This window comes from Strix aluco, chromosome 1, assembly GCF_031877795.1.
Source record: "Strix aluco isolate bStrAlu1 chromosome 1, bStrAlu1.hap1, whole genome shotgun sequence".
Classification (NCBI taxonomy): domain Eukaryota; kingdom Metazoa; phylum Chordata; class Aves; order Strigiformes; family Strigidae; genus Strix; species Strix aluco.
In genome coordinates, this window is record NC_133931.1 from 28,829,447 (window position 1) to 28,844,613 (window position 15,167).

Genomic DNA, 15,167 nt, shown 5'->3' on the forward strand with positions numbered 1-15,167 from the left:
GTTGCTCTGTCTTTACCACATTTAATAGCTCCCCTGATGGCTAGAAGTTGCATTGCAGGAGGTGGAAATTACTTGTGATCTCTGCCTTTTTCCCTTTTGGATTTAGGCTTTGAGTAAGTCCAGAGGGGCAGTCAGACGCTGAATATAATTTTTTAAAATTATTTTTACATAATCGCCCCTATCCAAAAGACAAAGACATACTAAGAAACAGCCACACCCTGCATAATAACATTGTTTAACAATTTTATTGATGATCTAGACGAGGGGATCGAATGCACCCTCAGTAAGTTTGCAGACGACACCAAGTTGGGTGGGAGTGTTGATCTGCTTGAGGGTAGGGAGGCTCTGCAGAGAGATCTGGACAGGCTGGAGCAATGGGCTAAGGCCAACTGTAGGAGGTTCAATAAGGCCAAATGCTGGGTGCTGCACTTGGGTCACAACAACCCCCAGCAGCGCTACAGGCTTGGGGAGGAGTGGCTGGAGAGCTGCCAGTCAGAGAGGGACCTGGGAGTGTTGATTGACAGCCGGCTGAACATGAGCCAGCAGTGTGCCCAGGTGGCCAAGAAGGCCAATGGCATCCTGGCTTGTATGAGAAATAGCGTGGCCAGCAGGGACAGGGAAGTGATCTTACCCCTGTACTCAGCACTGGTGAGGCCGCACCTCGATTCCTGTGTTCAGTTTTGGGCCCCTCACGACAAAAAGGACATTGAATTACTCGAGCGTGTCCAGAGAAGGGCAACGAAGCTGGTGAAGGGTCTGGAGCACATGTCGTACGAGGAGCAGCTGAGGGAACTGGGGTTGTTTAGTCTGGAGAAGAGGAGGCTGAGGGGAGACCTCATCGCCCTCTACAGCTACCTGAAAGGAGGTTGCAGAGAGCTGGTGATGAGCCTCTTTAACCAAGTAATAAGCGATAGGAGAAGAGGTAATGGCCTCAAGTTGCGCCAGGGAAGGTTTAGACTAGATGTCAGGAAGTATTTCTTTACAGAACGGGTTGTTAGGCTTTGGAATGGATTGCCCAGGGAGGTGGTGGAGTCCCCATCCCTGGAGGTGTTTAAGAGTCGGGTCGACATAGCGCTGAGAGATATGGTGTAGATGGGAACTGTCAGTGTTAGGTTAATGGTTGGACTAGATGATCTTCAAGGTCCTTTCCAACCTAGTTGATTCTGTGATTCTGTGATAATATCTCTTCTCTGACATAGTTGCACTGTCATTTAGAAGTACTACTTTGGAAGTGCTCTACCATATGTTCATTATCTGTGATCCCAGAAGGAAGATATGCCAGTAGATGACAGTGTGTTTTATTTATTTCCCCTTTGCTTTGTAATTCATACCCCTTCAAGGTCAACATGGAACAAAATATGGAAATTCCTGGAGACCTTTATGGGGACTCAATGAGGACTGATAACCAGAAGATGTATTGTTTCTTCATGCATTGCATAACTGGCACAAATAGAGAGAAGCAGTAAACTCTTCCAGGACTGTTTATTAACTATAGTTTCTTGAAATTTTAGAAATTGTAACAAGGTCACTTCCAAGATCTTCTGCCTCAAACAGTAGAGGTTGAATACCACATGCAAAACACTCTGCTCTACTGATACTGACCAGCCTAAAATTAGTGGTACGATCAAATACTATTAATTTAAAACTACTTAAAAATGGTTCAGTAAATACTGTGGCCAACTTATTAGTACAATTATGAAGATAGGACCTAGACTGGTTAATAGCCTTAATTATGATGTAGGAAACACAGGTCTAGGAGACAAATTTGCCTTTCACAAGGTCTGAAAAGCAAAAGAAAGTTGCATCTTGAATATATGAGTTAATGTCAGACAAAGAAATATTTCATTCTAATAAACCTGAGTTAGAACTCTAACTTTCATAAAATGCAGAAAAGAATTGAAAAATAATGTGAGACATCTCACAGTACAATAGATATAGTACAGTAACATCTTCCTTTGTGTCTTTCCATCTTAAGTATATAATTTTTTAAAATTAAATTAATTATTCCATTATGAGTGCAGAATGAAAACCTTTATAGAGTTGCTCCTGTGCATTACTTCCAGTGCTGAGGTTAGCTACAGAAGCTGTGGATTATTCATATGAGATAATGTCAAGATCAGCTTTGGCTGCATGTAGAAAGGCAGATTCAGATATAAAAAGCATTCATCACCGGGACAGTGAAGCTTATCCACCCTGTTACAACAGCACATTGAGAATCTGCTTTACTATAAAAAGAACTGCATCCAAGAAAAAATATTGTCATGAAAATATTTCATCTGGAAGCCACATAATTATAAATGATAGGATAAACTCTTCTCATTTCTGAAAGCATATTATGTCACTTTAATTTTTGCAAGACATGATTTTTCTGCACAGTTATACTGAATAAAAGAGCAAGAGCATTTTTTTTTCATATTTCCAGATTAAGAGTCAGAAAGACATGAAAACACTGTCAACTAAGCGCATAGTTTTGATTGTGATTTTTGATAGTTTCCATGCTTTCAGTCAAACAGGTATTTTACAAACATCAGCATGGCTCCATACATCATGAAGATATCTACTGCCAAGTGTTTCCTCTTTCATATGTACTTGGGAGAAAGTTTATTTCTTTGTGTCAAAAAGAGGAAATACTTGAAAAATTGAAATGCTGTCAGCTATGTCCTCAAAGTTCTGTAACTATATATGTATGTAAAACTTTTTGCTAAGGTCAACTTTTTAATATTTTTACTATTAAAATTATAATAGTACTTAGAATTCCAGATCAAGTTCCAACAGTGGAAAATAACTGTCTACCCCCAAAGAATTTACAGAATATAGGATAAGAGTTAATGTTGAGCATTTTCTTGCTCCAATATATAACTATTAGGCCACAATATAGGCCTTTTGTTATTAATACTGCTCTTTCAACAAGAAACTACCTACTGTAGGTGGCATCTGTTTCACTAGAGTCCAGCCATCTAAAAGTTAGATGTTCAGCATAAGGTGCTGATCTAGAATACTTCTCTTGTCAGTGAGACAGGGACACACTTCTGGAGGATGATTCTTCCCATCCCTAGGTGGTGAAAACGAGCAATGTCCCAGATGTGGCCCTCTCTGAGTGACTTGAATCTTTCTCCTGATGTAAATAATTTTTCCAAAGTCTTGGAAGGTTGACTACAGACAGAATCTGTACAAAAGACTCATAGAGAGATATGCTAAACTAAGTCTTAGATGAATAAAAATAGACAAAATTCATACAATAGAGGTCCAGCTCTGAAATTTTAATAGAAATAATCCTATTGGCTTTGATTTGTGTTTTCTTCATGGAGTGCCATAATTATACTGACAAAACTTTTAGTTGTGTCTAATACCCTGTAATAAAAAATGAAAAGATTATTTTTAGAAAGGAATAACAAATAACAAAAAAGCTAAATCAGTCTGTAACACAAGTGTGTTATTTTATTTTTTAGACCTACAGAGATCATAAAGTTCTAATACTTAATTAAGCATCTACACCTATAAGGAAATTACACAGTGAAATAAATAAGAGCATCCTATTTTGAGAAGGATAGCACAACACCCATATTTTTCTCATTAGGATTTCAGTTATGGTGATTCAGAAATGGAAACAGCTACAAATAATCAGCAGGGGTCTGTTTACAAGCACTTGGATGACTTCAGTTCCCTGTGGGATTTGTCCTAAGTAGGTAGTCCTCAGCTTGTGAAGTTTACCACACACAGCAAGGGTATTTTCCTTTTGGAACTATGTCTTGATGCAAGAATTTTTAGTCAGGTTCACTGCAACATCAGCTTCAAGTTAGAAATTGCACATAAGCCTAGACATGAGGTTTGACACTTGAACCCTACACTAACTTTGTGCATCAGTTTAAAAAGGTTACGCTTATGGTGTCTGTAAGAATATCATATATTATATGTAACAATAATGTTTTCCTTGTTTGCAAATAGGGAAAGCTGCATTTGCTGCCACATTATCCTTAGGATTCATTATTAAGCATTACCTTGTAAAATTCAAATTCAGTAAAAATGTCTTTCAAGTGCAGAGTCCACCACTTATTTCTGTTACTATGTTTATGGTTTCAAAGGTCTTTTTTCCCTTTCTTCTCTTCATAGGAAATGATCTGTTTCTGGTTGCAGTGCATGAACTGGGACATGCTCTGGGCTTGGAGCACTCTAATGATCCCACTGCAATCATGGCTCCATTTTACCAGTATATGGAAACTGACAACTTCAAGCTACCTAATGATGATTTACAGGGCATCCAGAAGATATACGGTATGTAATGCTATAATTAAGAAACATAAGTTTCTCACTTTAGAATACATTTGAGGTCCTCCTGTCCATACCACCTCTTCAAAAAGTTTGTTAGTGTAGAGTCCACCAGTTGTTATGCCAAACGCCTTCTCGTAAGCCAAAAATTTTGATGAAGCTCTTTTATTTTGTTTCTCACTGTTCACAACTTGCATTCAAATTTGCATTCAGCTGGAATAGTAATTTTAAATGTTTTAAAAGCCTTAAAGCAAATATCTTCAAAATAATCCCAAACTAGGATATTAAGAAATGCAGGCCTTTAAGCATAACAAGATTATTTCCACAGTAGTCCAAGTTTGTGTAACTGGACGAATTGAGTGCTTCTCAGTTTATCAGTTATAATACTAAACAGTTCCCTGGTTGTACAAAATCTGTGGTCCCAGAAAAAACCCTTTCTTGTGATAAATATAGCAAATTGATCTCAAAAGAATGTTGTTACCAGCCCAAGATTTTGAGCTAAAAAGGAAAAAGACCCACTTAGTTAAAATATGTTTGTTTAGGTTTTTTGTGGCATGATATAAAAGACACATGTGATATAAATAAATTCTGCATGTATTGAATTCAATTTGACAAGGCTAGGTAATTGAAAACTTAAAAAAAACCCAGCCAAAACAATAACATTATTCTGATTATGGGTGGAATGTAACACTAACTCCCCTATTACTGTTTCTTACATTTCCAAAAACACAGTTTTGGTTTTGGTTTTAAAGACTTTGATTCTGTTGGTATCTGTTAAATAGTCTGGGTTTTTTCTTTACAAATATATTTTATTTTTCTTTCCTACAGTGAAAATCTGTGGTATCTGTATATTAATGTTATGTATCCAGTACTTATCATTTGGAATTGCCCTGCTTAATAGTCCTCAATTAATTCTGTTTTGGATTCAATTTTGTACTCACAATTGTTTTCATTTTAAAGGTTTGCCAGGTTTATATTGAATATTATCAGGGTCCTTGTTTATCTTTACTACTAGAAAGGATGACTATGATCACGTAGAATTACTGTGCTGATAACAAGAACTCTACAGCTTCCATGGTGTTTTATATTATCAAGCTTTAAAAAATATTATATTAGTAAGCATTGATATGTATTTTCACAAAGCATAAATAGTAATTTCAAAATGGGTGGCTGATCAAGTTTTGTTTGGTTGGTTTTTTTCCTGTGTGATTAGCTGGAAGGAAGGTTGTTTCTCATGACCTTGTAAGTTGGTAGTCTAGACTTAAGGGCTAGACAAGAATACTTTGCTGAAAACTAACTGTTAAGCTCTAACAGCTGTGAGCTATACATTAGGGGAAATGAGTTACCCCTGGAAAGTAATATCTGACATTACCACCAAATGGCAAAACTTTGGTTTGGAGTTAAAAACTTTCCAACATGAGCTACTGCAAACTGATTCCTTTGCTCCCTTTAAAATCAAGAGGTAATCTAGAATCATATGCCTCAATAAAAATGTCACAGCTATTAAAATAATTACTTTGGTCTGCAGTATTCCTTGAAACACCATTATTAACTGTAAATTATAAATGTCACAAGCCTTAAATTGTGAATGAAATAAATGCCTTATTAAATTGCATGACAACCATTTTGTGAGTTTAATATTTCCTTCCATAGTCTATCTTGTTCTTTAAAAAGTATACGTTTTTTGAAAAAGTATCAGAAATTCAAATGCCATTTCTGTAGTTTTAGAGTTGTCTTTCTGAAGCTGGTCGTGCAAATATTTATTTTTTAAAGTCAAAATTGATTATGTATTGAAATGATTTGGAAAAAGGCCTAACTAGAATGATCAAAATTAAAGTGTTCATCTTGTTTCCAGAAATCTTACTGATCCAGCTGGAACTTCTTATTTTTTTGTACATAGAAAATATAAGTAAACATAGTAATATGTGTAGAAAGAGAAAGGCATTTTCAGTACACCCATTGCAAGTCATTCAGTATGCCATTAGGGTTATGAACAGCATCTGTCTAGGATGGCCTTTTGACTTTCAGGTAGATAAATGATGAGTGAGATGATAGTTATTTCATCTGTCATCAAACTCTGTATTTTATGACAGAAATACATTTGAAAGAGAAAAATGTTTTAAGAACACTGTACAGAGTTTTAGTTTTTTGCTTTAGTTCTTTTTAATCCATTTATCCTCAGAACAATTCCTTTAATTACCACATATCTAGCTTTGTATGAATCACTGAAAAATAAAAATTAAAATAAGTAATTTATTTCAGAATATTGAAGAAAACATGTGAATTATGGCTTTTGTTTATATAGATGCCTAGGATTTCAAGTCCAGTTTCAAGAGCTCCTATACATAGCAAGGGGCACTGGGGAAAGCTGGGAATGTCCTGTCACTAATGCATGTGATATTACATGGTCTACAGGTTGGGTCAGTAGGAAGTATCAGGTATGCTACATATACGCATATGTGAATTGATGAGTGGAAGTTAAAAATATGGGCTGAAAATCCATTGACTGATGATGATCTTATGTCATGGTTTAACCCCAGCCAGCAACTAAGCACCACACAGCCACTCACTCCTCCCTGCCCATGGTGGGATGGGGAGGAAAATAAAAAAAGAAAGTAAGATTCATGGGTTGAGATAAGAACAGTTTAATAATTGAATTAAGATATCATAATAATAATAATTATAATAATAATAGTAATGAAAAAGAAGATAAAAAGAGAGAGAAATAAAACCCAAGAAAGACAAGTGATGCACAATGCAACTGCTCACCAACTGCTGACCCATACCCAGCCAATCCCCAAGCATCAATTGTCTACCCCCAGCCTACTCCCCACAGTTTATATACTAAGCATGACATCCAATGGCATGGAATATCCCTTTAGCTAGTTTGGGTCAGCTGTTCTGGCCATGCTCCCTCCCATCTCTTGTGCACCTCCTCACTGACAGATCATGGGAAACTGAAAAGTCCATGACTTAGGATAAGCACTACCTAGCAACAACTAAAACATCAGTGTGTTATCAACATTATCCTTATATTAAATCCAAAACACAGCACTGTACCAGCTACTAGGGAGAAAATTAACTCTATCCCAGCTGAAACCAGGTCATCTTATAAAGAACAGGTTTTTGTTTTCCTTTATTTTGTACAATAGACAATGATTCTGTTTTAACAGTTGGTAAAGTATGTGCTTCTCATCTGAAGTGATGGTGGACTACACACCCTTTGCAGGTTTATTGAAACATTGTTCCAATAAGGAAGGAAGAGTCTGGATAGTGAAAAGTAATTATTTTCTTCATTCGTGCCTTGGTTTTATGGTCGTCATTCATTATACCCTTTAACAACACAGGAAAGGTGTGTTAGGGCAACTTTTCCATTCCCCTTCCACTGTAGGATTTGCCTGCTTACAGCAGGTTTTTGTTGTGTATTTCTTCTTTGAGTGCCATTGGTGGGCATGTAAATTACATCCCGCTGCTATATTTTTAAAGGTCCTCCTGACAGGATCCCACCACCAACAAGACCTCTGCCAACAGTGCCCCCACATCGTTCAATCCCTCCAGCAGACCCAAGGAAGAATGACAGGCAACCTAAACCTCCCCGGCCACCCACTGGTGACAAACCTTCCTATCCCGGAGCCAAGCCTAACATCTGTGATGGGAACTTCAACACTCTGGCTATTCTTCGCCGGGAAATGTTTGTTTTCAAGGTAGGAGGCTGTGAATTTTTCAACGTTGCATCAAATATGTACATCACTCCTTTTTTTTTTTTTTTTTAAAGCAAACTCTCATTCATCATGACTCCACTTTCCCAGCCTGCTCACAGTTAGAAAGTTCAAGAAAGAAATTAAAAAATAAACATACTCATGGCTTAAACATCTAGCAGAAGACTGCTGTAATGTTCTATTTTGAGAAAATACCCATGTCAGCAGAAACTGTAATGCCTCAAAATGTAAGGGTAAATAAATGCTGCATGTTATGGAGAGATAAAGTGTGTAAATCAACCCATGAATAATAGGAATGATTTTGTTGGGAATACAGCCACATCCAGACATACAGTACATACTGTGTCTTCAGTGCTTTTTTGGTTTTTTTTCCATGGAGTTGTAATTTTAACTTTACAATTAAATCTGTCATTTACAAAGGAAATTTGTCATTGTGTTGTGGTTGCATTGAAACCACAATATCTAAGTAAAGGTCTTTGCCACAAAATTCTTATTGCAAATCTGTCATTGTTTATTTCCATTCATCTTCTTGCTCTGAGCTGAAAATGTGGTATATACAACAAATCAAAATAAACAAACTGAACTGAAAGGCAATCTTCTGATAGAAGGACTTGGCTAAGACTCATGGACATCAAAGCTGTCTTAAGGAGAATGATCTGCAGTATGGTTTCCAGAAGGCATTGAATGCTGAAGAATAATTACAGAATCATTATTATTCAGTCTCTTAAATCTTAAACAAATTTGCTGACAGATAGTGCTGTGCAAATGTTCCAGAAACAAGCAACAGGATAATCTATTATTTTAAACTACTGCTGTGTCAAATTTGCTTAAGAAATAGGATGTGTAGGATCTTTGTTTTATAAATATATGATATGATTCTTTTTAACTTCAACATTATAAGTAGAGAAGAAGGGCCTTTAACATGAATAGATAATACTTTTCCCTTCAGGAATAGTGTAAGTCTAAGGGAAGTGCAATGAATTTGTGCCAAAACATGAAGCTCCCAGTTCAATGGTTTTTGTTGACTTTTCTGATAGGACCCATTTCTCCCTTATATATTTTCATGTAATCTATCACTCCATGTAAATCTTTGAGGTGCTACTCAGACTTCTATTTTCTTTAGCATACCTGAAAAAATATGTACAAATAGCTTTACATGAATTAATTCAAAATTATTGAGCTACCTTCACAACCCAGTGGGCAGGAAATATTTTTCCCATAAACACCTAAGGATTTTGCCAGCCCTGGGATTGTCAACCCTTTCCTTTTGAATAGATGGTATATCTTCAAGCATTGGGAGGTCCTGAAGCATCACCTTATGACTAAAACTCAAAGGTTAAGGAAGAATCTAATTTTCTAACTTGACATTAAACAGGATATTAAAATACCTACTTCAATCTCGTGTCATCCACCTCAAGAGCAATAGAACATATTCTCATTTATTTTAGACACAAATTGATAAATAGTGAAATGTTATCCCACTAATACAAAATTTCCTGTTTGGCCAAGCCTGTGTTCCTGGATAAATAGATTGACCACCATAACTAATCACTCCTACCTATTCTGATTGAAAATACACATTAAGTTTTCTCCAAAAAAATTTATTACTTACTGTTGTAACACTACATATTTGCTACAGAGTTCGTATGCTTACTAGTGTGCAAACTGTGTTTATGCTCCAAAATTAAAACTCCATTCATGATCCACACCCTAATGAGGAAACACAGTGAAACTTTGTCAGAGAAAAATGACCAGAAACCGATTGTTTACAGATTTCATGTTTAGAGTCTGACTCTCCACAATGAAGTTGCTGCAATCATAAAAACAATGTGTTTGGAAGGGAAGAAAGACGTGACCTTTGTCCAGATTAATTTCTTTAAGGGTCCCACAGTTCCCCCTTTCCCCTCAGGGTGTGTGGGAGCATGGCAAGGCATGACTTGGGTTAGCATGCTAAGGAATGGAGTTTACTTAAGTATACAAATCTTGACTCTGTAGTCTGAGTGTCTTTGAATGCTTGACCTAGTAGGCTTTAACTTTCTGGTTTGCACATTAATTTGCTAATGAAGATTTTTGTCTGCTAAAGGAGTTTCATTACCTGTTTGAGATCTTTTTTGGGGAGTGGGGGTGTTTTTTGGTGTATGGGGAGAAGTATGAAAGGAGCAGAAAAGCGGAGAGTGAATTAGAAAAGTCAGGTGCTGTTAGTAAACTTACTTTGCAGAATCTCAGGGGGGCAGTTTATAAGGAAAAGCTCAGCATGTCACACTGTAGCAGGAGAGGAATTAATTCTCAGAAGGTATAAACAGAAATAGGGACTGAATACAGGGAAGGCATCCAGCAATGGAGGGAGTTAAGCTGGAGGTTCTGTGGTCTGACACAAACAAAAAAAAACAAACCTCTTTGCCCTTGCCCTTGCCCTTAATGCTAGTACAAGGATAGACTGCGAAGGAATGAGTGATGACCTGAGAGTCAAGTACAGAGAGTTGGAGAAGAGAGGGGATTGATGGCAGCACTGTACCAGGTGGAAATAATTAAAGAAGAATTATGACCTTCATTGGAAGAATTATTGCTGGATAGTTCCCAGATGAGTTAAATTAATAAAGTTGGAGGCTAATCAAATGATATCCTTTTCTTTCTTTGTCTTTATCCACAGGTCTGTAATGATTGTGTGGTGGCAGATTTTACTGCCTTCTGAATGGTGTGTATGCCATGTACCAATTTCAAATTGAAAATAGCCACTTTTTAATCTCATGGGCAAGTCTCAAGCTCAGGAGCTCAATTTGTTTAAATAATCCTTGAAATTGCTTGGGAACTTAGCCACAGAGTTAAAGAATGTGAGCCCTTTTGAATAATTAATTTCTAATTTAAACATAAAACTAAAGCACGAAAGATAACAGTTTGAGATACACTGTGGATTTTCACAGTAGATGAAAAACAGTATTAATTTCAAGAAGATTGTTTTCTCATGGATGTTGAGATATTAGGTATACTTAAGAGTATCAGAATATTAGAAACGATTTTTTTGTTCAGTCAAATTGATGAGCTTTGTCTGTGGTTTTAAGACTATCTGGCATTCTCAAATGTATATACTCAGAGTAAAACTGAATAATAGTAAACTTAAAGGGAAAATGGAATTTACACTTATCCATCCCTATTTATTGCTTTGCCATCACTTTGACAAAGTAACAAACCTAGCAACACTTGATAAAAATTGTAGGGTTACAGAAATGAAATAAAGAGGAACTGTTCTTGATCTAACATGAACAGTAAACTCAAAAGGAAAGCAATCAACTTGTTAAAGATTCCCCAAACATCACGAAATAAAATTAGAATTTTGCGGATCCATTGTTTTGGTAGAAATTATTGCATGTTAAGAAAAACAAAAATATTTTTCATCAAATATACATGGATTACTGACATATAAATGTATTGTCCCAAAAGGACTTCTTACTGAATTCCTTAAATTAGATGCCCTTAAAATGCCCCTGCTAGCGGTAAGGCTTGGGGACACAGTATGCTATAGAAGAAAAATATTAGTTAAAATCAATGTACTGTAACTATTGGTTTCAGTTGTCATCAACTGATATTTTAAAGTGTATGAAGTTTGTCTTAATTGAATGCAGTTTTTTAATTACTGCTATTATTATTTAATACGTGCTTGAACTAGTATAAGCAACCATCAGGACAGAAGAATTTCTGTGCCAAAATTAATGAGTGTCAAGTTTTTATCTTGAGATTCCAGTTAGCTTCTGTATTTATGCTGAATGCAATTAGTATTTAGCTGTCACTCTCATTTCCAATCTTTTCTCCAGCTATTTTCTCCCTCTGTTTAGTTAGAACTCCCCTGGGACACAGAAAATGGCTGAAAATGGAGAAAAACAAATTGTCTTCCTTTTCTGGGAAAGTTGTGCACAGTGGTATGACACTGTCTGCTTTTAATGGAAAAACCTCTTAGCCATTGATTATAGCAATATGTGGTATCCGACAATACTGTCTTGTACTTAAAATCTCCTGAGAGTACCTGCATGGCTACTGTGTCATGAAGAGGAACCCCATTGTCTAAGGTCACCAGAAAAGATGTATCAGTGAAGAAGTTTACAGCGTATATTTCCACTTTCTTCCTATGTTCTGTGCAATTCACACTGCTTTTCCAGTCTTCTGTAGCAAAACAGTTTTGAAGATGATTGAGGATGTCCTATATTTTACACAGTTAAAAAAAATGTTGAAGGGAGCCAATGGTTGCACAGAATGTATTATCTCTCAAAGGATGCAGATCAAGTAACATTGGTTGCTTATTCTGTTATTTTTGAGGCGTATATATCTTGTCTTTGACTCTACATGCTGATTGTTCCTTGGCAACAAAATTACCTCTAGCTCTGCTTCAGCAATCTGTGTTGCTTCTGTTAATATCCTTTTTCATTATGTCCTTTTCAGTTGCACAGATTTTAACAAAATCCTTAGTTTTTTGAGCAGGTTACATCTAAAAGAGTAAGTGCTAAATGCGTAGAGCTTGTTCTGGGTGATCAGCAAGTTGGAGGGACAGATCACTGCTCTTTGTTCACTGGCTTTTGCTTAACAGAAGAACATCTCATAGAGGTTGCACTGGTCCTTTCTTTGTTCAATGCTAAATCCTTAAGAAACAAATAAATGGGTCCCATATAATCTAAAGTGGTTTTAGTATTCATGTTGGAAAAGTTAACTCAATCTTTGAAAAACAGCATTTTTAACCACTGTCATATAATAGGGTGTTTGCTGAAATGTAAGTATAGGAGAAAGAAGCTTGTCCATCAGACAAATAGCATTTACAGCTCAGAGAAACGTCTTCTGAAATGTTAACATTGCAGATGGTAGAATATGGAACCAATTTTAGGAAGGTCTTAACAGGCTGTGTTTTGCTATTTTATAGTAATTTCTTCACAACTTGCAGAAATTTGTTTTCTGACTCTTCATCTGCTAAGAACCATTGTAAAAACATTTATGACATGCCAAACAAGCCAAGCCAATTAGGCTGTCATTACCCCTTGGCATTAGTTTAGACTGCAGTTGGTTTCATACATAGCTATAGATGCCATTTAATATCCCTTTCAGAATTGTGTATTTATATAGACTATGCTGTTAAACACAAAAGGAGAAAAAAAACCCAACTGTTACTTGATATGTGGTAAACACATGAGGAATTTTTAAAGCATTTTAGCATTGGCTATTTAATCATAACTGGTAGGTCTAATAAAAATTCTGTGAGACGAAGGGAAAATACTAATAATAAAAGCAGAGAAAGAAACAGCTACAGTGAGACTTGACTCCATCGTATTTGAAAGCAGACATTTTTTCAAAGCTCTCCTGGTCTGTTTGTGTAGCTGGTTTTTGTCGCGTGATGCTGTGGATGTCTGGGCTGTCAGTTGCAGCCTGGGAAAGTTCAACAGAGGATACTGTGGAAGCAGACACTTTAGGATCTGAGAAGGAAAACCACTTAACGTGTCAGCTGTAAAAGACTGGGAATAGGAGGTCAGAAGTATCTAACTCCGCAGAGAGAGGGCTCCTTTTCCCCTACTTTTTATATCACTATGGTAGGAAGAACAATCTGGTGGAATTTGCCATTTTTGAACTCGTCAGGGAGGAGGGCTGCTTTAATTCAGGTAATTCGGGTTATATGTTGAAAAGGAAGGAGAAAAGCAGCAAAAACTCGGTGGGGACTTCAGTGTATCGCAGTACACCAAGCCCATTGGAAATGTACAGGGTGGATATTTTGTGGCACAGAGCAAATTGTAGGATTTCAAGAAAGAAACAAGCAGGGATGTGCTGAAATACTAAAAAGTCATAGCTTGTATATTTTTGATAAGGGATACTTTCACTGCAGTTGTAAAAATATTTTCCAAATGTTACCTAAACCTTTCAGTATGCTTCTAAGCTAGGGAGGGGTTTTAGCTAACACATTTCACAGGTTTAAAATGGAAAGCACAGTCTGTTCATCACTGTATGGAAAGTAGGTAGTATATTCCATGCAGCTGCAGAGGAATTTAGACAAGAATGTAATCACCTGGGTAATAATTGCACCAGAATAGTTCAGTTAAAAATCCTTCTACCCCCTCACCTTTTAAAAAATTGTCTTGGACTTTATTACATAGTTTTATGTCCATTCGAAAGATGGCAACCCAGTCATAGCTATACTTATTATCTAGCACCTACTAACCTACAGGTATATTTGTACACGTATAAATATTATGTATACAAAGTTCTAAAAAATTGTAACTATATTATTAGGGCTTTATTTACAAGAACTTCAGTGTAATGGATATACATGTTATTGCAACTTTTAAGAAACTTGAACTGATTAATAATCTGTACTATCTGGTTAATAAAATTCCTATTATTCATGTAATAGCCCATTAAAAAATGTAATCTTAGCAGGATGTGTGACTCAGCATCTTCATCAGGGCTTTAGATTTGTCAGAAGAGTACTATTTTTTTCCAAAAGGCTGTTTTCATTGGCAATGTGGTGTAAAAGTATTTGATCAATAGCAAAGCAGATGGTACTGAGCTTCTCTCATGTCCATCATATGTGCTTTGCCTTTAACTAGTTACAGTCTGTTCTCTGAGGTCAAACAGTTCCACTCTACAGGTGGTTCAGATTTTTCTGAAGGGCAGCTATCCCTTAGACACTGGCGTCTTTGACTGTGGACCCCTTGAGAGTGTACCACACGAGGTAATACAAGTGGTGTTATCAGCTCGTTAACATGTAATTGCTCACACCATCTTGATTCAAATAAACCCTCACAGGCAAAACACATATTATTATTTCTCCTCATACAATTTTTTGCATGACATGGTGGTACCTGTTGCTTGACTACCTCTGTACTGGAAGTTTGGATGATGTGCATTGCAATACAGTCCAGGGAGAAGAGGTTACCTTTAACAGCAGTTCCAAGACATCACCTTGACCTTATGGACTAATATCCTTCTGAATTTTCTCTTCCCTGAGAGAAAAACAAGGCAGAATGCCTTGTTTAAATTCAATTTAAACATAAGAAAAAACTTTTTCATTGTAAACTCTTACAGATTAAACACTGGAACAGATTGTCCAGAGAGGTTGTGGAGTCTCCATCTTTGGAGATACTCAGAAGCTGACTGGACATAGACCTGGTCAACTGTCTGTAGATGACTCTGCTTTGAGCAAAGGAGGGGGTT

General features: G+C 36.6%; 1 protein-coding gene across 1 annotated transcript in view; it reads left to right on the forward strand.

The window, feature by feature from the left end:
- Nucleotides 1–15,167, forward strand: part of MMP16 (matrix metallopeptidase 16) — a 187,389-nt gene that overhangs the window by 130,168 nt on the left and 42,054 nt on the right. The window contains exons 5-6 of the mRNA XM_074816326.1: nt 4,111–4,272; nt 7,753–7,970. Coding sequence (XP_074672427.1) covers nt 4,111–4,272; nt 7,753–7,970 — 380 coding nt within the window. The remainder of the gene's footprint in view (nt 1–4,110; nt 4,273–7,752; nt 7,971–15,167) is intronic.